General features: G+C 36.6%; 1 protein-coding gene across 1 annotated transcript in view; it reads left to right on the top strand.

Annotated features, from left to right (window-relative positions):
* Positions 1 to 18,983, top strand: part of LOC126754524 (uncharacterized) — a 44,470-nt gene extending 25,487 nt beyond the window's left edge. Inside the window, exon 3 of the mRNA XM_050466592.1 lies at positions 14,764 to 18,983. Within this exon, the coding sequence (XP_050322549.1) occupies positions 14,764 to 16,318 (1,555 nt within the window). The 3' untranslated portion in view covers positions 16,319 to 18,983. The remainder of the gene's footprint in view (positions 1 to 14,763) is intronic.
* Positions 18,984 to 25,080: the final 6,097 nt, after the last annotated feature.

Below are 25,080 nucleotides of genomic sequence, written 5' to 3'. Positions count from 1 at the left end.
CAGAACCTATACCGTTAATTAACCCTCTCTTTTTTCTACTAACTTCTTTTCTTGGGATTAATGTTTTGATTTTACCTCTCAAGATTTCAATTTCATTAGATAGGGTGTAGTAATGTAAATGTGAATATGTTTGCGAGATTTTTGTTATATTATTTAGTATGTAAAGAATTTCGCGAGGGTCAATTATGTGAATTACGAGGTCAGATGATGTAACAATCTGTTTAGTGTTGGTGATAATTTCTGCGTATCCATTGTCGGTATGTATTTCATGTACTTCCAGTTTGGCTGCATTGCTAATTATTACAATTGCTATCATCAATGTTATTTTGAAGATGTATTTGACCTAAAAATTTGTTTGGACGTTTAATATTTGTCGGGTGAATATTATCTAATGGTAATTTTCTATACCTTGGTTCGTATTTGTGCCGAACTGCTTTATAATTTTTTACGTAACCTTCTTTTTGAGTGTTATTAAACTCTTCTCTATTTCTATTTAGTTTTCCTATGCATTTTTCTTTAGTCTTCTGAATAGTGTCTTTAATCAAATTCTTATCAGTTTTTCCATTTATAACCTCAAGAGGTGTGGCTTTAATTGTAGAATGATAAGATTTGTTATACCATTCTATGCTTTGAAATACTTTTTCCGCTGTCGAAAGGCTTGGTTTTCCAATTTCTAGGACTCTAATTCTTTCGGATAGAGTATTATGAAATCTTTCGATATCTGAATTCCCAGTATGACTGTTTGGTTTTGTAAAATGAACTTCTATTTCTTCTTTCCTAAAAAAATCTTTTATGTTAATTGAGTTGAATTCATTATCTAATATTAACATTCTGGGTCTACCTTTGATAGAAAAGAATAATCTAAGCTTTTCTATAATAGTTATACTGTTTCTATCTTCTAGCTGAAATGCCATAGCAAATTTCGCAAATTTGTCTATAAAAGTAAGGAAGTAACATTTTTTATTTATGTATATATATCCGCGTGAACTATTTCATTTATATCTGATGGTGTTTTCGTTAATTGAAATTTTGGTTTTAAAGGTTTTCTATCATATTTTGCTCTATTGCAAACGTCGCAATTATTTATATATTTTTGAATCAAAACTTTCAAATTTTTTCAGTATATTAGTTTTTTCAATTTTTCATAATTTTCGTTAATACCTGCATGGCCTGTTTCATTTTTATGATATTGAGCAATTTGTTTATAAACTTGTTCTTCATTTTTCATATCTTTAGCATGGAATTCACATCTAAAAAACTTTACATGTCTATTAAATATTTGAATAAGCTTTTGCTGAACTATATTGTACTGATTATCGGTTAAATAAGAAAAAATACCTACTTTTCCACTATTTATGTGCTTACGACAAAGATCTATGAAATTATTATTTTTTATATCTTCTGCGCTAATAAAAATTTTCTTCGTGTTGCCTAGTTCTTCAGATTCCATAATTTTCTTGTTTGTTAAAATGATTTGTGTATTGAAGCGATTTACAATAGTGTGTAAAATTGGAAAATGATCATTTAGTTCCTCCTCTTGAGAGTGGATTGTAGCATTTGTGCTTATGTTGTCTTCTTCCAATGAATGAATCTCGCCTGTGTTACTATCTATTCTACTTAGAAAATCGGCTACGTTATTTTCCTTTCCTTTCACGTAATTTATATTAATATTGTATTCACCTAGTTTAATTAACCATCTTTGCAATCTTGGGTTAATGTCTTTTCCCTTGTTTTTTATTTGGAGCCACTTAAGTGGTTGGTGATCGGTTAAGAGATCGAATGCTCTGCCATAAATGTATGGTCTATAATATGTCACTGCCCAGACAATAGCTAGTAGTTCTTTTTCTGTAGTGGAATAACTTCTTTCGTGTTTGTTAAGTGTTCGACTAGCATAGCTTATAGGATGACTGTCCTGGGTTAATACTGCGCCAATTGCAAAGTCACTTGCATCAGTTGAAATGCCAAATTTTTTGTTAAAGTCTGGATATTTCAATATTGGTGGGCTTACTAATAGATTTTTAAGTTTTTCAAAGGATGATATGTACTGAGGATCGCGAGTGTTTATTTTAATATCCTTTTTTAAATATTTTGTTAAACCATGTGCTACTTTAGCGTAATCTCTTACAAATTTTCTATAATAACCTGTTATACCTAGGAATGATTTAATTTGCTTTGATGTAGTAGGCAACTTTAGTTTTTGTATGTTTTCGATTTTGCTTAAATTTGGTTGTATCCCTTCTGTTGTTAAAGTGTGACCTAGAAATTCAGTTGTTTTCGCGAAAAATTTGCATTTATCTACCTGAATCTTTAAATTATGTTTTCTTAATGCTGAAAATATTTTGGTGATATTTTGGGTATGTTCTTCAATACTTGAACTAAAAATTAAGATGTCGTCTAAATAAACTACACATATCTTGTTGATATATTCCCTAAGAACTGAATTCATTAAACGTTGGAAAGTTGCTGGTGCATTCTTTAGTCCGAACGGCATTCTTATAAATTCAAAGTGTCCTTGGGGTGTAGAGAAAGCTGTTTTTGGTCTATCTTCTTCTTTTATTAATACTTGATGAAAGCCTTTTGCAAGATCTAATGTTGTAAAATACTGAGCTCTTCCAAGTTTGCTGAGTATTGTTTCTATATGGGGTATTGGAAATTTGTCATCTATAGTGACTTCGTTTAGCTTCCTGTAGTCAATAACTATTCTCCATTTTTTCTTCATTGAATTGTCTTGCTTTTTCGGTACAATCCAAAGAGGCGAGTTGTACGGGGAATTACTTTCTTTAATTATACCTTGGCGCAACATCTCGTTCATCTGTCTAATAATTTCTTCTTCATGAATTTGGGGATATCTATAAATTTTATTATAAGTTGGTCTACTTGTTTTTGTAACTATTTCATGCTGAATTTCATGAGTATGAGAAAGGTTTTTACCTTCTTGGAAAAATAAATCGCTATTTGCTTTTAGAATGTATTCTAAATTTTTGCTTTTCTTCTTCATTCATGTCACTATTTGATAAAATATCTAGCAAATTCTCTTTACATTCTGTAAGTATATTAATATCTTCGTAATTGTAAGGGCATGAGTTTATAAATTTAATTTTATTGCCGTTTATTTCTACATACTCCTTTTCTAAGTTAATTATTGCTTTAATAGGTTTTAAAATATTTTGTCCTATTATTGCATCAAAGTTTTTATTTTTTATGTTGGTTAGTTTCCAATGTATATAACTTTTTTCATTGAATTCGTTTGGGGTTGGGGTGACTAACTCTTTATTTAGGGAAAAATTTTCCTTAATGGTGCTAAAGTGTATTGGTTTATCAAGCTCAATGCATTCATAATCTTTTAACACATTATATTTCAATAATGATGTTGTAGACCCTGTGTCAATAAGACATTTAATTTTGGAATTTTTTATGGTCACTTCTATTATCGGTAACGATTGTTTTGGGCTGGCAACCGAAAATTTGCTTGTTCTTGAACGTGATCTATTTCCATCGGTTCGGGGGGTTTGTCTCCTTTGGACTGAATTATATCTTCTAGATTGTTGTGAATTATTTTGCCTACTTTGTCCAAAGCTAAATTGTTGATAATTGTCATTTTGGTTAGAATTGTTACGAAATTCTCTCGGCTGATTTTGTCCAAATTGAAAATTATTGGAATTTTGCATATACTGGTTATTATTGAAATTGCCAAAATTGTGAGACAAAGAATTTCTATTTGAAAAATTTCTATAATTATTTCTTTTATAATTGTTTTGTCTTTTATCAAATTGTATTAGCAAACCTGTCTCTTGAAGAACGCTAAAAGCCTCTCTAATGGTGCTTATATTTCTACTAATCACTACACTGCTTAAGTTGGGGTGTATCCCATTTAAAAATGTTTTTAGAATTAAACTTTCGTTGTTAATTGGGGAAAATTCTATAGGCTTTATCCTATCGAATTCATGTTTTAAATTTAGTTTATCTAAAATATCTTTTAAATTTTGGAAATATTGACTTACGTTATAGTTTCGTAGTACAATCGCCTGATTGTAAAGGGTGTGGTACGACTCCTTTACTCCAAAATTCTTTATGAGTTCTTCTCTCATTTGCTGCCATGTTGGTGTAGGTCCCAAAGGCCGGATGACACTTGCTGCTTCTCCTTTAATTTTTGTTTTGACGTGTCGCTGCGTTACAAATTCCAACATTGATGGGTTGGGGTTGAATAAAGGAAGGATCATGTCAACTTCCCTGATGAATGATGATAAATCTCTGCCGTCAAAGTCCATGATTCTTGAAGCTTCCTTCAAAATTTGCGATCCTGTCATCTGAAGTGGTTGCTGCTCGCCTGGATTCATTGCTGATGTATCCTCTTTTATTACAACTGAACTTGTTGTTGTTGCTTTGTATGGTGCACTTCGCTCTTTCTGCGTCTTCTGTGTGTGGGGCATTAATCTTTAATCCCACTCTTCCTGGTAATGTTGATGGGCGGAATGAAGCTATTCTTCGCCTTCACAAATTGTAGTCCTCGGAGTCGCTCTCCGACGTTCCAGATAACTTGTGTAGAAACTTAAATTTCTTAAACTTGGCTATCTGTGCCGACCGACTTATATATTTGTATATATAAGAGATCTTTTTAAAATGGGAGCTAATCTTAAGATTTGCTTCCCGTTGCTAAAGCTTACGAAACTTAAAAACTTCAGTTTTTAGTATCGCTCAACTTTGCAGTTTGTTTTTACCGACTGCGCCAGTTTTAGGTTTGTTCGAGCGGAGGAATAAAAATGCCAATGATGTTGTTTCTATGACATTATATTTTATTCTCTGATGTTTCAAGTTATGTTCTGCTTATATAACTACTAAAGTGATTACAATTTTCTTAATCTATTTCTTTGTTTTGTTTATTTTCTTATGAAATACAATATTTGTAAAATGTAATCTTATTTTCTATTGAATGCAAACAAACATGACTGTGGGGTTTACCCGATAATGTTTGGGTTATCATTATAGTCAAACATAAGGACCAAAACATGTTTGTATGCATTTGCATTATGAATACAATATTTGTAAAATGTAATCTTATTTTCTATTGAATGCAAACAAACATGACTGTGGGGTTTACCCGATAATGTTTGGGTTATCATTATAGTCAAACATAAGGACCAAAACATGTTTGTATACATTTGCATTATGTTCTTTATCTCTACTTGTTATCTTATATTTTTTGTAATGTTTACTTGTTTTTCTTTAATCTTTTATTTTGTCCAATTTATAGTATTTTGTTGTGTGGTGTCTGGTTGGGATGATAGTGTACACATAACTCGTGCGTTCTGAACGAAGTCTGAAGCTGAAGCTGAAGGTCATTAATTTAATCGGTTCATTGTAGAGTGCCAAGAACTTGTGGTTCTTGGAGTCAGAAACTGCAACTCAAAACCATATTTCTGTCCAGCTATGAGAACTTTCCGCAATGGAGAATTTCATTGTCTATTGATATTTATTTACAAATATGAACATAAATAATCGATAAAATTTTTTAAGAAAATCCAATAAGTTAAGGTTTGTTCAAAAATATTTTATGAAAATATATTCCTAACGTAGAATGATACCACTTTTGTTGAGCAAACAACACACCGTTTTGAATGTGCTACTAGCGGGAATTATAATCGCTTTCCAAAATCAAAATATTAACCAATAACTTGTTGAATTTAATAACTTTTAATTTTTCACTGGTTAAAAATATAAAGATACATAATTCAATAACAATGCTAAAAACAATACTGAATCTATATTTGCATGTACCTAAATCTAGGAATTGTGTTTCGAAAACTTCCTACAATTCGATAATGTAAATGCCCCTCATTAATCCACTCGTTTCTAGAAAGTGTAGTTTATATCACATGTATATGTATATTCGAAGTATTTAGAACCCTGCGTTTAGAACATTTCATTCATTCCAAATCCGGTAATCTCAGCAGTAAAATTTATTATATCCCTTATGCGACTTCAGTTTGTGTCACTAATATTTATCCTACGGACTCCGGTATTTACTAAATATTTTCAATTGCAGTATTTCAAGTTTTGCTCGAATGCGCAAATATACGTTGACTGGTCCGCAGAAGTCAATAGCACAACGTGCAAAGGGCCAAGATGGAGTCAATCGTTCGACAGGTAACTGTCCCATTACTTGATTCATCACCTTTGGCTTGTAAGGTACACAATGTGTGCATGGTGCGACGATACGTCTTGCTAAATCGCGTGCAATGATTATCTAAAACTTAAGTATTCTTAGTGCTACCAGGAAAGCGTAATGATAATGAATTCTCATTTGCTTGGCAACAGCATTGGGTGTTTCTTTTCTTCTGGGATATCTGCTGATTCAAATCTACTTCTAACTTTGATTATTTCAAATCCTTCGGTGTACTCCAAAACGGATTTTAATAACACAATGGGTCATTTAGATGAATGTCATTAGCGAAATGTATATGTTGAATGTTCCAAATGACGCAAAGTAAGGCACTATGTTGACAAATATTGACGAAGCGAAACATCCAAGCTACTAATCGAAGACTGCTAGTGTAGATACGTCGGTGATTCACGATTTCCAAATGTAATTGGTGCTAACGATTGATTTGAATGCAGATTTTCGCTTTTCCTTTGGCCATTATTTGAGTTTTCGTATAGAAACCCTGGTCCGGTGTACCTTTACGGTACACCCTCTAGACCCAATGGACACCTTTGGTTAAATCCACAATTTCCGAAACTCGATTGCCAACAAAGGCCGAAAATGTTGCAGAATGCATCTTCAGCCAATATAAGACTATTTGCAAGTCGTCTACGTAAAATGATGACTTCAGGATCTTTGCGCCAATTGGGAATTGTTCTGAATGCTGCTCTGCTAGGTACAACAAACTCCGTATAGCAAGATATGGTACAGCAGTCATTCCATACGTTAAACAGTATTTACTGGATGAATATACTGAAACTTTCGATCATCTTCGTGCATTAATACTTGCGGATTCACCTTGACTATGTCCGCAACAACTATTCTGCCGCAATGTCTTCCATGACTAAATCTGTTGTTCACAAGTCCAAGGCTCTGGGATGGTAGTAACTTCTTTCAATTTCTACAACTTTTCCGATTTGGCATCTAAAGATTTATAGGCTAAAAATAAACAAGATGGCTTAGATATGTTGTAACTGCCGGCTTATAGCGTGCCGAAACGAAAATTACACCCAAGCTGTATTTGATATTTGGAGTATTCCATATTGATTTCCGGATCTGGTTGATAAGCAATGTGCGATGTAATACAAAAAGTTAATGGAAGCTCGAAACTGGTGACTTGCGACTTGATATTTTAGTATTTGTTGATGACAAACCGATGTTTTGAATTTCTAAGTTTTTATTTGTTTTTTGGCAGCAGCAACCTTTGCAAAAAATCGTCTGTGATGAAATTGACTTGTGAACAGGAATCTAGCAGCGCTGTATCTAATCTATAGCTTCCGTTGAGTCATGAACGCAAAATTTTTGCTGTTGCATGTGAATATGATCGGCTGCCTCCTGTGTAATAAATAGGTGGCCTGGAGTTGAGCAGGAAATTGTGTACTTTTGGTTGACTCCTTGATTTCGGAGTGGAGTGTTTGTTACAACTTTGAGCTAGCGAAGTACTACAGTATGCGTGCTGTCGACTGACTCCAAATATTGACAGTGTCTTTCCAAAACTGCAATGCAATCTTCTCATGAAGGCATCGCTCTGAAATCTACCGTCTCCTTACACCTTTTGTTGGTCTGTTCATCAGACTTCTGCAAGATTAGATAAATTAGCATACTGGGAATTCTTCATTTAAATCTTCCGCTTATATGGAAGACAGGCAATTTTTTTCTTAGATTTGTAAAACTAAGATGTCAAAAATTATCGCGATCTCTCAACCAGTGTGTTTACAGCAGCTGTTTGTGTCGCGTCGAATTTGTTTGATGTCTTCAATTAACTCAAAACGGTTTCCCGGGATCGGTTCTTTGAGTTACAAGAATAGCCTGAAATCATATGGATCTAAGTCAAGTGAATACGGTGCTTGTTCAACGTTGAGTGCTTTGCCAAATTTAACACAAATACGTTAAAAGACTTTGTAAAATTCGACAAACACTACTGAGGTCGACTGATATATGGGAAATTTGATTTCACATACAAGTTCACAGGTTCCACATAAAATAATACGACAAAAATAATACACGATTGGTTTATTGAAAATGTGCAGTATATTATTAGCAAATCTGCACTGAAGCGCCACAAAATAAAGTCAGCTATTGTCCACTTGTGTGTGGATGGTGCGCTTGAACGATAGGGCGATCAGCGAACGGTGCAACTTAGTAATTCAGATGACAAAAACTGTTTCAATTACCAGCACAGACGTCAAGCGATAGTATTGGGGCAGCATAAAGCTGTGGAGGAAAGAAGTTGTCGCTTGTGTGTATTATGGAGCAGACTTGCAACGAAATCCCTGGACTACGTATGCAGCTGAGAGTATATACATATGTGTGCGGCACGTATATTAAATGATTACGAATGCCTTGGAAAAAGGTAGCCTGCATTGTGGAAAACTCAACTTATATGAACGTGTTTGTGTAAGTCCCTACAATGTGTCCGTGTGTGAGCTTACAAAGCTAACTTAACTAAATAACTGAAGAGACAAACTCACATTGCAGATAAAAATGGCACAAAATGGAATTAGGAAACGTAATGAAAAGAAAATAATAATAATAACAATAACTTAGTTTAAGTCGACTTTTGTGGGAAATGATGAAAGGCAAGGCGCTGCAGCTAAAGCTTTCATAAACAGGCTAACAGCTAGCAAGTAGACAAACAGTCAACCACAAATATATCATTTTTAGTAGGCCAATACATTGAAGCTCAAGTAATGTTCCGTAACACCCACATACACACATACATATGTAAAAATGCCTGATATTCTGCCAGCCTTTGCGAATGTTTGCGGCCAAATAAAAATAATAGTAATACAGATAAAGTTTTTGATTGAAAAAAGTGCAGTGAACTCATCTGTTTTAAATTCGTGTAGACTCTAAGTTTTGATACTTCAGATATTCCATACGTTCCGCATGTACCATTTTTTGAGAATAAACAATTAGTCTACATATATTTTCGTGGGAACTGAATTCCGAAACTAAAATAATTTAAAAATTTTAGTGATTTCAAACGTACGATTACTAAACCGAAAAATATTCTTTAATCTGATTTGAGCGAGATTTCCATGAAACCGCTAGTAAATAAAGATATTGTAATAATGAAATTTGAACATAAGTGCATACATACATAAACATGTATATTTACGAAGTATTTATTTTTACTATAAACTGCAAATAAACCGAAATTTCAACGAAAACTTATTCTCATGAAAAATACAAATGTTTTTAAAATATCATTCGTAACACAATTATTTGGAAAGATCCAGATGTTCCACCTACGAGAATTATTTTTAAAAATGTTCTAAGAAATTTATTTTTCCCATGACGCTGAAATTCGTAGCAACAAAATACGCTTATTTCCAAAATACCACACATACCGCTGAGAAAATTGCGTTGGCATAAACAAAAAGTATATACCAAAATTCTCAACATCAACACTCAGCATGCCCACTACAGCTCACCAATTTAACTTACACATTATTTGCACGGCACACATCAGGACAACTCAATTTGCGAGCGCAACAAAAATATTTACGGTTGCTACGCGTAGGCTGCATAAATATACAGTGTAGGGAAGACTAAGTTTTTTAGCCTTACAAATATCTAGCACGTAACACAATTGGGGTAGGAGTTTAGTACTAAATACTACCTAGAAAGTGTCGCATCCTCATAATCTGTAGGTAAATTCGACTATCGTGCGACGTTGTTCATAAAATTTTGTGCTGCAAAGGCAAAAAATTACCATACCCCAAGCCAAGAAATACATACACACAACTGAATACGTATGTACATATGTGTTTCCATGCGGCCTGATAAGCCGCATAGCTGCTTGACTGTCAACCAACCACCGTTAGCACCTGTAGGCTCAAGAGTGTAGGCTTAGGACCAACACAAAGTGCTCGAGCCCTATGCTTTATTGTTGGGGATAGAAGAAGCGACTTTGACCAGTAGAGTCCACTTACGTATATATATATAAATTTGGGTTGATACTTGTTTCACAGGTTATACAATTTCATTTTTAAAAAATCGTACATTCAAGCCTCCTTGCGCTACGTTACCACAACTTCAAGACTTTAACGTTTGGTCGTGCTAACTGGCTCTTGCAGTGTTATTCAATTCGTTGCTGTCGTTCGGACGGCCGGTTACCAGATTTCATACTCTGGAAATAAGAAAGTAGGATGGGGTCATGTGAAGAAGTTCACGCAAATGAGGAAAGTTCTCTGATCGCCATTCACTTGGGAGTGGCCAGAAACGATTATTTTACACATGGCTGAAGCAGCTCACTACTTCCGGTCTTTGACCAAGTATCCTCTGGGTAGCCTAAGAACATCCGTTCGAAGGCGAGCTAAAGTGAGAAGGCGAAACATCCCCTACATGGGGTTGTGCGCTGGGTTTGGGACCCGCCATGTAAAAAAACAACCCCCAGTGAATAGTTATAACCAGGCTCGGATGAGAGACCCCCCTTTTGATGACGACCATGGCAAACGAAATAAGGAATACGATATAATGGTATGCACCTGGAATGTCCTGACCCTTAATTGGGAAGGTGCCGCTGCCCAGCTGGTTGATGTCCTCGCGAAAATAAAGGCTGACATCACCGCCGTCCAAGAAATGCGATGGACGGGACAAGGACTGAGACGAGTAGGTCCTTGTGACATTTACTACAGTGGCCATATAAAGGAGCGCAAAGAGCGAGACTCCGTCGCCGAGTACTATCATTCACTCCGGTGAATGAACGTCTAGCCACAATCCGCATCAAAGCGAGGTTCTTCAACATATCGCTGATTTGCGCCCACGCCCTGACGGACGAGAAGGACGATGCGACCAAAGATGCCTTACATGAGCGCTTGGAGCGCGCTAATGAGAGCTGCCCCCGCCAAGGTGTCAAAATCGTGCTTGGCGACTTTAACGCCAGGATGGGCAAAGAAGGTATATTTGGCACTACGGTCGGTAAATTCAGCCTCCACGACGAAACATCCCCAAATGGGTTGAGGCTGATTGACTTCGCTGGGCCCGAAATATGGTTATCTGTAGTACTAGATTCCAGCATAAGAAGATTCATCAAGCTACCTGGCAGTCTCCGGATCGAAAAACTACCCACTAGATCGATCACGTTGTGATAGACGGAAGACACGTCTCCAGTGTTTTAGATGTGCGTGCGCTCCGAGGTCCTAACATCGACTCGGACCACTATCTTGTTGCAGCCAAGATTCGCAACAACAAACACAAGGAAGGTTCGACGTCGAGAAGCTGCAATCACAACAGACAGCCGAACGATTTTCTACTCGGCTTGCACTCTTGCTCTCTGAGAGCACTAGTCAACAACTCGGTATAAGGGAACTGTGGGACGGCATTTCAAATTCCTTACGTACAGCTGCAACCGAAACCATTGGTTTTCGGAAAGTGCAAAAGAACAGCTGGTACGACGACGAGTGCCGTATCGTAGCGGAGAGAAAACAGGCTGCCTACCTCGCAACGTTACGATCGACCACAACAAGTGCGGGATGGGATAGATACCGAGAGTTGAAAAGGGAAGCGAGACGCATTTGCAGACAAAAAAAGAAAGAGGCCGAAATGCGTGAGTACGAAGAGCTTGATAAGCTGGTCGACAGGGGTAATGCTCGAAAATTCTATGAAAAGATGCGGCGGCTTACAGAAGGTTTCAAGACCGGAGCATACTCTTGTAGAACCCCCAGAGGTGATCTAGTCACCGATGCCCAGAGCATACTTAAATTATGGAGGGAACACTTCTCCAGCCTGCTGAATGGGAGTGAACGCACAACGCCAGGAGAAGGCGAACCCGATCCTCCAATCGACGACGATGGAGCAGACGTTCCATTACCCGACCATGAAGAAGTTCAAAAAGCAATTACCCGCCTGAAAAACAACAAAGCGGCAGAAGCCGACGGATTGCCGGCCGAGCTATTCAAACACGGCGGCGAAGAACTGATAAGGAGCATGCATAAGCTTCTTTGTAAAATCTGGTCGGACGAAAGCATGCCCAACGGTTGGAATTTAAGTGTGCTATGCCCAATCCATAAAAAAGCATCGCATATAAGGTCCTATCGAGCGAATTGTGTGAAAGATTAAAGCCCACCGTCAACAAGCTGATTGGACCTTATCAGTGTGACTCTAGACCTAGCAAATCAACAACCAAATCTTAGAAAAGACCCGTGAAAGAAGAATCGACACACACCACCTCTTCGTCGATTTCAAAGCTGCTTTCGACAGCACGAAAAGGAGCTGCCTTTATGCCGCGATGTCTGAATTTGGTATCCCCGCAAAACTAATACGGCTGTATAAGCTGACGTTGAGCAACACCAAAAGCTCCGTCAGAATCGGGAAGGACCTCTCCGAGCCGTGCGATACCAAGCGAGGTTTCAACAAGGCGATTCCTTATCGTGCGGCTTCTTCAACCTGCTTAGTTCGAGCTGCAGAACTAAATAGAGAAGGTACCATCTTCTATAAGAGTGTACAGCTGCTGGCGTATGCCGATGATATTGATATCATCGGCCTCAACACCCGCGCCGTTAGTTCTGCTTTCTCCAAGCTGGACAAGGAAGCACAGAAAATGGATCTGGCAGTGAACGAGGGCAAAACGAAATATCTCCTGTCATCAAACAAACAGATGTTGCACTCGCGACTTGGCTCTCACGTCACTGTTGACAGTCATATCTTTGAAGTTGTAGATAATTTTGTCTATTTAGGAACCACTATTAACACCATCAACAATGTGAGCCTGGCATCCAAGGCAGGATTGCTCTTGCCAACAGGTGCTACTTCGGACTGAGTAGGCAATTGAAAAGTAAAGTTCTCTCTCGACAAACAAAAACCAAACTCTATAAGTCGCTCATAATTCCCGTCCTGCTGTAAGATGCAGAGGCTTGGGCGATGACAGCAACCGATGAGTCGACGTTACGAGTTTTCGAGAGAAAAATTTTGCGAAAGATTTATGGTCCTTTGCGCATTGGCCACGGCGAATATCGCATTTGATGGAACGATGAGCTGTACGAGATATACGACGACATTGACATATGTATTTCAGCGAATTAAAAGACAGCGGCTACGCTGGCTAGGTCATGCTGTCCGGATGGATGAAAACACTGCAGCTCTGATTTCGACGCAGTAGCCGCCGGGGGAAGCAGAGGAAGAGGAAGACCTCCACTCCGTTGGAAGGACCAAGTGGAGAAGGACCTGGCTTCGCTTGGAATATCCAATTAGCGTCACGTAGCGAAAAGAAGAAACGACTGGCGCGCTGTTGTTAACTCGGCTATAATCGCGTAAGCGGTGTCTACGCCGATTAAGAAGAAGAAGGAGAAATATCAAATTAATTTTATTTAAGATTTTCAAGGCGCATGAAAACTATTTCCGCTATGGTAATAATATTAGTCAGAAAGTTTAAATTAAGAAGCCATATTTCGAATAATTTACTTAAACTCTGGTCTTTTAAAGTTTATAATGCATAGCTCAACAGGCAACAAATAGAATACCCATAGATATTCGTATATAACCCCGTTTAGCTATGCCCTTCATTTCTTTTCGATCACGGCAAAGTGCTCCCTTTAAGCAACAGGTAGGTAGGTAGAGTAGATTCCCAACGACTTACCTACGCTTTTAGAGGTCTCATTGTGAAACCACCAGGACTAAAATCTTCTTTTATTCTCGATCGATAGTCTCGATTCGTTTCCTACACTTTATCTGTCTATCGAATGTACTTTCATAGGAGTAAAGAACTTCATTGATATCCCAAACCATTTTTGTTTCATTTAAAAAATTTTTGTAGCGCTCTTATTCAAAAACCCGCTCTCAAAGTTCAGGCCATTGACTCCGAATGTCGGTAGTAAGCTTTAATAATTTCGACTCGTTGTTGGATCATATATATTTCCATAATGAAATGACAAACCTTACTGAAGAAATGTCAAAAGAGCGGGGGAAAATATGACGTCGTTTGCTATCGCTATCGATCTACTTTTATAGTGCCCTATTGAAAAACTCTATATATTCCTTGTTGTTAACACACTCCTTGTCAGAACAACTAGGTTTTTTATTAATTTATGTGATCTTCGCTTGGAAGGCTCGGCAGTAGTTTATCTAATTTTGTTGAAAAGACACCACTTCCCATTCGTTTATCTGGTTTGAAACCATCCGTATAAATCCCTGTGTCTTTGTTCACTTCACCTATTTTCTACTCTTCTTTAGAATTTAAGTTCAATTTTATAGATATTTTATTTCCATTACAGTAATAAGTAACCCGAGCCTCTAGTCCCTATTTGGGCATTATAAAGTGCTGTAACTGCTTTCTTTACTAGTGTGTAAAATTGGTTTTCAAGAAAGGTTTCTGTCTAAAATTAATCTCAATTAGCTTTATCGCCTATTGTTAGCCTGGTACCATTTATTAATGACGGCATAACTTCTGGGTTTTTGCGTTGCTGTCTATCTGCTTTACCCCTAATTTACTCCTAATCGAAACAGCCACATCAGCGTTGTCGACCGAAAGCACACTACTGTATTCAAATCTTTCTTAACGTACAACATTTTGTTATACTTTTCTTAACCCCAACTAATGTTTTATTTTTTCTTCTTTGCAGCTTCCGCATAAATCGCATCGAGTCGCCGATACTCAAGTACGACGGTGACTGCGGTGAATCACTGACCATTTACGATTCAGATCATCCCGATCCAGCGCGTATTATCAAAACCTTTTGCGATACATTCTCACGACCCATGGAGAAAGTGGACTTCGTGAGTACTAGTCCTTCGTTGTACGTGCAATTCGATTCGAAAACGGGTTCCTATAGTGGCTCATCGCTCTATTATTGGGCACATTATGACTTCTTCAATAATACACGCTTCGGTGATCCAGTGCCGAATACGCTCTGCGATGAAGTTATGTATGCCTGGAAACATCCGGGTGGCAAAATTCGCTCACCAATGAATTCTTTAATCTTCAAACGCACCGGCGGGTCAGACGTACGCTGCCAATATAAGTTCGTGACTGATCGTCGATTATATGCACGCGCAGTAATCGAAGTTACCTCAGTGTCATTTAAGGAATTGCCGTATAATAACAATGCCTGCACGCGTTGTCATGAAGAACGTGTTGACAAGCTGGTCATTTGGGAGGAACGAGAGAAATTCCAGAACAATCTCGCCTGCTTCTGCGACAACATACCGCGGGCTGTGCGCGTGATATCCTCAGCGGATCAGATGAACCTGGAAATGATCGTACAGGGTCAACATGCGATCACGTCCTATTTCAAGAATCCCAATCCACTATTCGAGGCGTCTTATGAGTTTGCGCACGGTCCGCTATGTGGTCCCATAACATTGGGGCCCTCGCCTGATGGTGAATTGGTGTTTCCGTATAAGAAAGCATTGGCGATGGCGGCAGGCCCAATGGCCGCCGTGCCTGAGCATCATTATCGTCGCGAAAAGTGCATTTGGGAACTGAAAGTAGCGGCACAACGCGATCTATGGTTAAATTTGGAAAAGGCGCGCTTCGGAGATCGCACCTGTGAGAGCGCTAAAATTGAGGTATATCTCGCCGGGCGTCTCGAACCTCGCTTTATAATGTGCCCGGAAAACATTTCTTTGGCACGTGATCTGCCTATACTCTCCGCTGCGGATCTGGGTGCTCTCGGTCCCGATCAAGAACCACTACCGGTCTTGATTCAATACACCGGCGACGGGCAGCCGGGTAAAAATGCCTTCCGTTTAGTTTGGACCGAACTGTTCCATTTGCCACGCAATCCCGACGGTAGTTTGGCATCGTCATTGCTGCAGGATGGCGGCTGTGATTTCCGTTGTCCCGGCGATACAGAGGTCTGCATACCGCGCCGCCTGCTATGTAACGGTGTTGACAATTGTCCGAATGTGACGCACATCTCGACGATGGCTCAACTAACGCGGCACATTGAGTGGAATTTGGAGCAACTCGGTCTGCTGCATCGCGCACACGCTTACAAAGATCTAGTGTTGCATGACGAGTCCCCGGAAATTTGCCTGCGTCAAGAGCTAAACGAGTTGCCATATGGCAAACTGATATTGATCACATTAGGTCTGAGTTTATTGCTGACGCTGTTCGTGGCGATATTATGCCGCATGTGTCGGGGGCCTGGCCACGCCTATCACAGCAGATACTAGAGGTACGAGTGTTGGTTGCATGGCAAACCGCTAGGCGCACAAGTGTAGCAGTTGTGTGCAGCGAGGCAGGTACAGCGCGAGCAGTATGATTCTGTTCATTGGCGGTAGTATAGAAAACTTATGCTGTCGTGCCAAGGAAGCAAACTGCTTTGGAGTTAATGAACAAAACATATATTTTTAGTGTGACAGTGTGCTAGATAACCACACATATATGTATATGAAATTTTTTATTTGTTTTTCGTTTTTTTTTTACATTTAAGTATTGTACCTTTTTGGAATACCCACTGAGCGAAAAATAGTTGCCTGCTAAGTAGTCATTGCGGGACATTAAATTAATAAACATATTCTAATTGTAATAGATATACATAGGCGAATAAACAAATAAGTCGAGGTTGGACTTTTATATTTGCACCCCCAGTTTCGTTGGAATTGAAGTGTGTAAACCAAAAGCCAGGTTAAAATGACATAAGGCCTTTGACTCTTATATATGCACACCTCTGGCATATGATCTGTAGGCATTTGGTGGGTTATCGTTTACAGTTGTAGGCCTTAGTAATAACGGTTTATTTTTCACCAAAGTTAAATCTTTTATATATAAAAGTTAGTATGATTTTACTGATATCGGTAATATAGTAGATTTTCATCATTGAAGACTCACAAAAGCTCGAGCAATTTGATAAGTTATACAAAAATTCGGAAATTGTAATTTTGGAGTGCCGATTTCTGTTTTGTCTGATGTCTTCATCGGAAACACCATGAGGCAACTTTAATGCATTCGCATGAATATCTAAACATTTCATTTAGTTTACTTGTCATTAAAAGTTTAACCAGCTGTTTATCAGTGGTACTTCGTTCCTCTATTTATTGTGTCGAAGTCTACCATGTCATAATAGTTTCCATAAACCACTTCTAGCTCGAAGAGTCTAACTTTGAAAAACTATAACTGTGTTCTTAGGTAATTCAACCATACTAAGTAACTACCCACAGTCTAGCACAAATAGCATATTTGCCCTAAAATAATGGGCGTTGTAAGTAATCAATTAAAACCGAGTTATCCGCAAAATGCAGTGTTCTCAATAAGTATTGGTCTACACAAGTTTATATTATTAATTTACCGTCTTTGACATATTGAACTGCCAATGACGCACAGAAGTTTGTGATTTTTAATAGACCACAATAAATATTTTGATATTATGAAGAAATTAGCATTTAATATTAATTAATTGTTTTGATAAGTGAAGGAAAGAACTACAACATTAACTTAGATTCATTGTAGAGATATATAATTAATAAAAGATAATAATAACTCTTTTTAACACTTTTAATTATAGCATATTTGTGCTTTCTGTCTTATTATTTTCTTTATTTAAGCCAATCAAGCCGGTGATACACCTTGTACCATAAATTTGCACGTCCGTTGGTTAGACTTTGTCTGAATATGATATTATTCATATCGAAAGACATTAGAACACTCGTATCAACAATTTCATTGAAACCTGTTCTATTACTTTGTCTACAACAAGAGTCGTAAATTTTGTTTATTTTGTACCCTGGTTAGGTTAACTTAGAACAGGTGCGCTTCTATCGCAGAAACTCACTTATAATATATATAATAAAAAAATATAATAATGTTGGCTCTCTGTAAGGAAAATATGTCACAGTGTGTTAGGAAATGAGGAAAAATAACCATAATATTTATTTACGTACAGTTGATTTTAGAAAGAGCAATACCATCTATGGTTTCATATATTTATTTCCGGCATCTCGATTTATGATTGAGTACATAATCACGACAATCATGTTCGGGTGACTATTTGTTTCGAATGATAACGAAATTTACTCCCAATACATACTCTTAAAACCTAAAAAAAATGGATGAAATTCGAAAAAATGGGTGAAAACATTCAGATTGAACCATCTTTGCTTATAATCGTAAAGAAGAATGATACATATGCTGTCTGTTGAGCACATCGAAAGGTTAGTTTTATCCATAATCAAAATAAACTCATTTATAGGTTATACCTTGCAAGGTGCGAACCGGTTGTTTTAAAAATTATTATATATTTTTGTATTATATTATTTTTATTTCTTCTATCACTCATCAGCCAGTGCAGATATATAAAAAAGTCTCTGAAACTTTAAATCCTAATCTGGAATTTATTTTCTGTGCTTTGCTTTTTTTGTACACTCAAAATCGCTAGTTTTCTATTAAAAGTTCTCTCTGTTTTAAAAAATGTACGTTTGCAGGAGAAAATTTGCCTGAGAAATTATATGCCCAAAACTAAACACACTCAATTCGGGAATTGAAAGTATGAAACCAAATTCTGAATTGAGAATAAAATTGTAAAAACCCCACTAGAATTATATGAAAATAAAAAGCAAAGGAGAAGAACAGAAATATATAGTTATAGTCACTAAGTGGTATATAAAATATATTACGATTAAAATGTAAGCAAAAACAAAAACAATTAAACGAGCACACAAGGAACATAAGAAAAAAATCATAAATAAAATAAATTGCATAATAAAAGGATTGATAATTGAAAAGTAATTATAAAAGTAAAAAAAATGTATAGTATATATATACAAGAACATATATAATGTATTCTTTTAGAATCACTATGTAAAATTAGTAATAAAATGATTTCAAACAAATTAAAAATTATATACAATGTTGCTTTAACTTAGTTGTTGATGGCGGACGGAAATGTATCGAAGTTAACTGGAGATTTTTTATTGTACCCTTCTTTATAAAACTTCCACTAAATTTTTCTTGTTATTTTTAGTCTTTTTTTCTCTGAAAACAATTTAAAAAAAATTTATTTCAATCAATTAGCATTAAATATATTTTAGATTGATTGTGCCACCTATACCTAATCGAGAAAGATAAAAGTCATATTCGTACTTATGTACATATACTTATACAAAATATCGGGATAACAAGACAGATGAATTTCGTGAACTTTAAAGTATTGTAACTAGCTCCTAATTAACGTTATGTTGGAAAATACTAAGTAGATGCGCGATAACTCGAAACAATTAATTAAAAATAAAATTATCATTTAAATTTTCTCACAAAAAGTCGAAATGATATCATTATTTGTTACGTCACCATACTCCAAATATGTGGACCTGGGTGCCAATAACTCACTTTTTACATAAAAAAGCGGCTAATGGTCTCGTATCGGATGATGGAGTCATGTGTAGAAGTTCACTCAAGTGAGTAAAGTTCTCTGATTGCCATTCACTTGGGAGTGGCCAGAAACGATTCTTTTACATATGGCTCAAGCAGCTCACTACTTCCGGTCCTCGTCCCGTTTGAAGGCGAACTAAAGTGAGAAGGCGAAACATCCCCTCCACAAGGCAGTGCGCTAGGTTTGGGACTCGCCAGGTAAAAACTGACCCCAATGAAAAGGAACAAAAAGCCTCGGAAGAGAAACCCCCCTTTTGATGACGACCATGGTAAAACGCACTAAGGATAACGATTTAAGAGCATGCTCCTGGAATGTCATGTCGCTTAATTTGGAAGGTGCTGAAGCGAGTTTTTGTGGAGCGCAAATTCGGTATGGGATTCGTGGTGGGAGAGAAATTCCGTTGTCGAGTACTGCCATTCACCCCGGTAGATAAACGTCTAGCCACAAGCTGATTTGCGCCCACGCCCCGATAGAATAGAAAGACGATGTGACCGAAGATGCCTTCTATGAGCGCTTAGAGCGTACCTATGTGAGCTGGCCCCGTCACGAAGTCAAAATCTTGCTTGGCGACTTTAACGAGAGGGTAGGTAGGGAAGGTCTCTTTGACACGAGGAAACCCCAAATGGGTTGAGGTTGATCTACTCTGCCGGGGTCCGGAATATGGTTATCTGTAGTATTAGATTCGTACATAGAAAATTTGACCAAGCTACCTGGTTGTCTCCGAACCGAAAATCCACCAACTAGAGTTATCATGTTGTAACAGACGGAAGACACGTCTCCATTGTTTTAGACGTGCGTACCCTCCGAGGTCCTAACATCGACTCGGAACACTATCTTGTTGCAGCCAAGATTCGCACCAGCCTCTGTGCGGCAAAAAACGCACGTCAACAACATAAGGAAAATTCGACATGGAACAGCTGCAATCACAACAGATAGCCGAACGATTTTCTACTCGACTTGCACTCCTGCTGAGAGCATTCGTCAACAACTCGACATAAGGAAACTGTGAGACGGCATTTCAAGCTTCTTACGTACAGCTGCAACCGAAACCATTGGTTTTCGGAAAATGCAAAATAACAGCTGGTACGATGTTCTATTATTATCTATCTTTCTTTAAACTCTGGAACGATTTTTTTTTTTTTTTTTTTTTATAATGTGGCATTAAAAAATACATAAAACCCTAATGTTTTACTTTTTTATCACCAACCCCTATTTTTTTATAGCCATCTTAGTAATTGAATCATTTTTCATCCCGCTCGATAACTGATCCATTACAGTGTTTTTAACTGTACTTTGATTAAAAATCTAAAATTCTCTACACAGTTTTCGGCTCACTCCCTACACAGTTTTCGGCCATCATTATTGTTTATGTATCAAGCGTAGTATTAAGGTTATGATAATTGTAATATTGCTTCTCAATGTAACTCTCATATTAACTATTAATTATTACTATTTTATCCATAATAATACAATAATTAATTTTAAGTGTATTTGGCATGATTAGTTCGGTTAATAAAATTTTAGTTAAACAAGTGATTTACACAACCCTAAAAGTACTCAACACGTGTCACGAGCTCCAACCAACAACGACTTTTGTATTGTAAGTATACTTTTTATACTCTCGCAACAAAGTTGCTAAGGAGAGTATTATAGTTTTGTTCACATAACGGTTGTTTGTTAGTCCTAAAACTAAAAGAGTCAGATATAGGGTTATGTATACCAAAGTGATCAGGGTGACGAGTAGAGTTGAAATCCGGATGTCTGTCTGACCGTCCGTCCGCCCGTGCAAGCTGTAACTTGAGTAAAAATTGAGATATCATGATAAAGCTTGGTACACGTATTTCTTGGCTCCATAAGAAGGTTAAGTTCGAAGATGGGCAAAATCGGCCCACTGCCACGCCCACAAAATGGCGAAAACCGAAAACCTATAAAGTGTCATAACTAAGCCAATAATAAAGATATTAAAGTGAAAAAAGTTAAAGTGAGTGAAATTTGGCACAAAGGATCGCATTAGGAAGGGGCATATTTGGACGTAATTTTTTTGGAAAAGTGGGAGTGGCCCCGCCCCCTACTAAGTTTTTTGTACATATCTCGGAAACTACTATAGCTATGTCAACCAAACTCTACAAAGCCGTTTTTTTCAGGCATTTCCATATACAGTTCAAAAATGGAAGAAATCGGATAATAACCACGCCCACCTCCCATACAAAGGTTATGTTGAAAATCACCGAATTAACCGACTAACAAAAAACGTCAGAAACACTAAATTTTACGAGAGGAATTGCAGAAGGAATCTGCACTCAGGCTTTTTTGAAAAATTGAAAATGGGCGTGGCGTCGCCCACTTATGGACCAAAAACCATATCTCAGGAACTACTCCACCGATTTCAATGAAATGCGGTATATAATATTTTCTTAACACCCTGATGACATGTACGAAATATGGGTGAAATCAGTTCACAACCACGCCTTCTTCCAATATAACGCTATTTTGAATTCCATCTGATGCCTTCTCTGTGTAATATATACATTAGGAACCAATTATGATAGCGGAATAAAACTTTACACAAATACGGTATTTGGAAAATATGTAAATGACGGATAATGAAATCTCCATTATCACTTTATCATGCGAGAGTATAAAATGTTCGGTGACACCCGAACTTACTTGTTTTATATAATTATTTGAATTTTTTTGGACTATTGTTTCAGGTTTTTTTTTCAGGAATTTATTTTTTTTTTCATAAAACTAATGTTTTCGCTATAATCCTGGCCGTAATTATAACTTTAACGTTTTCCATCGATAAGTAATTTCATTAATTCTATTTATATGTGCTTTGTACAGTGAGCAATGCCAAGATAACGCAAAGGGGCTGATTTAAGACGTAATACAAGTTGGTCCAGAAGTATGAGAGATAAAAGATCACAAAGAACCGAAGAACAAATCCAGCAACACAATGCTGATGCACGTGTGAGCATGCAGCAATTGCGTGAAGAACAATCAGAAGATACACGAGCTGAGCGCAATGAAGTTATTCGTTTAGAACAAAGACAATCACGCCGTTTCACGGTTAGTAGGCGCAGAACAAATGACCAACAACGTCAACAGGTACATTGTGCATTTACATCTGATTCATTTTTGCATTTAGTATTCCAGTATGAGCCTGATATTGAATATTATGCTAATTCAAAAGTGGTAATTGGTGCTTTGGATAAGGAATGTCCGCATTGTCATGTTCTCAAATTCAAAAATGAGCTACCTGGGATGTATTGCGCGTCAGGAAAAGTGCAACTACCTGAAATTTAGACACCACCTGAATCAATCCTATTCTATATTCCTGAAGTCAATTCGAACATTCAATTTATGCTTTTAATTAATATCATTCAGAGTAACAGAAATAGTTCGAAATACTAATGCTAATGGTGAACCATAAAATTCTACATTCAAAATCAGAGACCAAGTTTATTATAAACCATCCAGTTTGTTTGTGCTCACTAGAGATGGGCTAACAAAAAATATTATTCACGCTATAGTATTAAAATATTGGTGTTGTTTGTTAGTGGTACTATCGTAATTAATATGTGATATGTAATTTTAAGAAATAAACTATAATAACTGAAAAATAATATTTTTTGGCGTTTGTTGTTTTATATTCCCTTATCGTTCATGGCGCTCCATGCCTATTTCACGCATATACCACTTAATATAAGTAATTATGATAAGTAAGTTACTTTTTGTCTACACTAAAATTTATCTAGAAAGTAGAAATAATTTATAGGGCGAAAAAACGTTTGCCGGGTCAGCTAGTAGTGTTATATTTTTATTCCAGTTTGTCGCGATCAAATTCAGAAAAATATTGTGACCCTTTATTTTATTATTACAGGTCTTTCCATGCGACATTATTGCTCTCCATTCATTAAATTTGTTACAGCTCGCTTACTATGAAAATACTGTTTGTAAGTTGGTTTGTAAAAAAATTTCAGCAATGACATAGTAAGTACGACACAAAAATTATAAAAAAAACTTAAAAGTTAGAAATCTAAAATGGTTAAGCATTTTTTTCAAAACCAATTCAAGGAACAACTTTGATTGAAGGTAAATATAATATACAAGTTGTAAGATTATTTATATGGTCTTAGTCTTGTCATAACTGACATTCACAATTTTACAACTCATACAGAGACGGCGGGGAAAAATTTGAGCTTCTCAAAACATCTAATATTTCTAGGGAAGTTGATATATAGACAAAACCAATATCAATACATACGTATTCGAGATGATCTCGATGTAAAAGCCTACCGTCGGTCAACTGGTCATCTTTTGATAACGCGCTGAAGCAAATTAGGCTTAACAGATGCAAGCAGTTTCTAAGTGGCACGCTGTCAACAGTCATGGAAATTGTCCATTTTTCGGAAGAAAAAATCGTCACTTTTGAGGAAACTGTTGTATTCCTGGTTTCATTACTGCAAATTATTGGCCGCTTGGAAGTTTTGATTTGAATTATTTGCTATACTGCATATGATCAGAGTTGGATAAAATGGTCAGTCGAATACTTCACAGAAATTTAGAAAGTGTCAAAAAAGCTTTGGTTCGAACAGTGTCGTCAATGCAAATAGAAACTGTCCGCGTTGCTATTGATCTACGAAAAGCACAATCTCTCCATTTCAAATAAAATTTCGTACATTTCTCTTTTAATTCATGATTATTAAATAAAATTTACTTAAAAAAATGCTGTAGTTTCACTTTTATAACGGCCTGAATAGAACTTGTGAGAGAACTAAGTTCATATACATGTATGTATATATTTATATTTTGCATACAGACGTACACATTTGGCGAAGAAGAAGTGGTCAAAGAAGAAAGGAGGTGTAAATTTCATCCAAAATCAATCCATTGGTACATCATAGAACGAAAGTCGCTTTACTCAAATGCTACATTTAAATCGCCCACAGTTCAAGTACATTAAATTTTAACGTTTAACAGTTTAGATGTTTTTAAAGTCATTGCATTAATGTAAAGAAAGGCAAAATTAACAATAATTTTTAATGATCAAAGATATTTGTCTTGTAGTGTTTTTATATATGTCACGTACAAGTACAAAAACTTTACTTTACGCTTATATGGATGGATTTTATTATTATTTTAGAACAAAGTTAAATAAATTACAAAAGAAATAATAAAATACAAAAACTGAGAGTAATTTTAAAACCCGTGTCTTCGATAGTTTTCGTCTTTTCAACTTTTTCTTTCAATACGTGTGTCTTCGTTGGCTTTGTCGGCACGAGAAAGGTAAGTGGCCATTCACAGTCCTTAACCTATCCCCCAAGTGTACGTTCAGAATAAAAACATCATGGCCAACTCTGGTGAATAAGAGTAGCCATTAAATTATAAATTTATTGTATTATATTTATACATTTATAAATACTATTTTAAATTTTTATAGAATGAAGTTTAATGCTGCTATCAAAAAATTTAATTATATCTTCTTGATATTTTTTAAGTGTTTTAGTTAACTGGAAATTATATTTGATAATGAGTAGACCAAAAGAAAAAACTATTGTGGAAAAA

Source organism: Bactrocera neohumeralis, chromosome 4, assembly GCF_024586455.1.
Source record: "Bactrocera neohumeralis isolate Rockhampton chromosome 4, APGP_CSIRO_Bneo_wtdbg2-racon-allhic-juicebox.fasta_v2, whole genome shotgun sequence".
Lineage (NCBI taxonomy): Eukaryota > Metazoa > Arthropoda > Insecta > Diptera > Tephritidae > Bactrocera > Bactrocera neohumeralis.
Note: the sequence above shows the minus strand (reverse complement) of the source record. Positions and strands in the feature narration are given on the sequence as shown.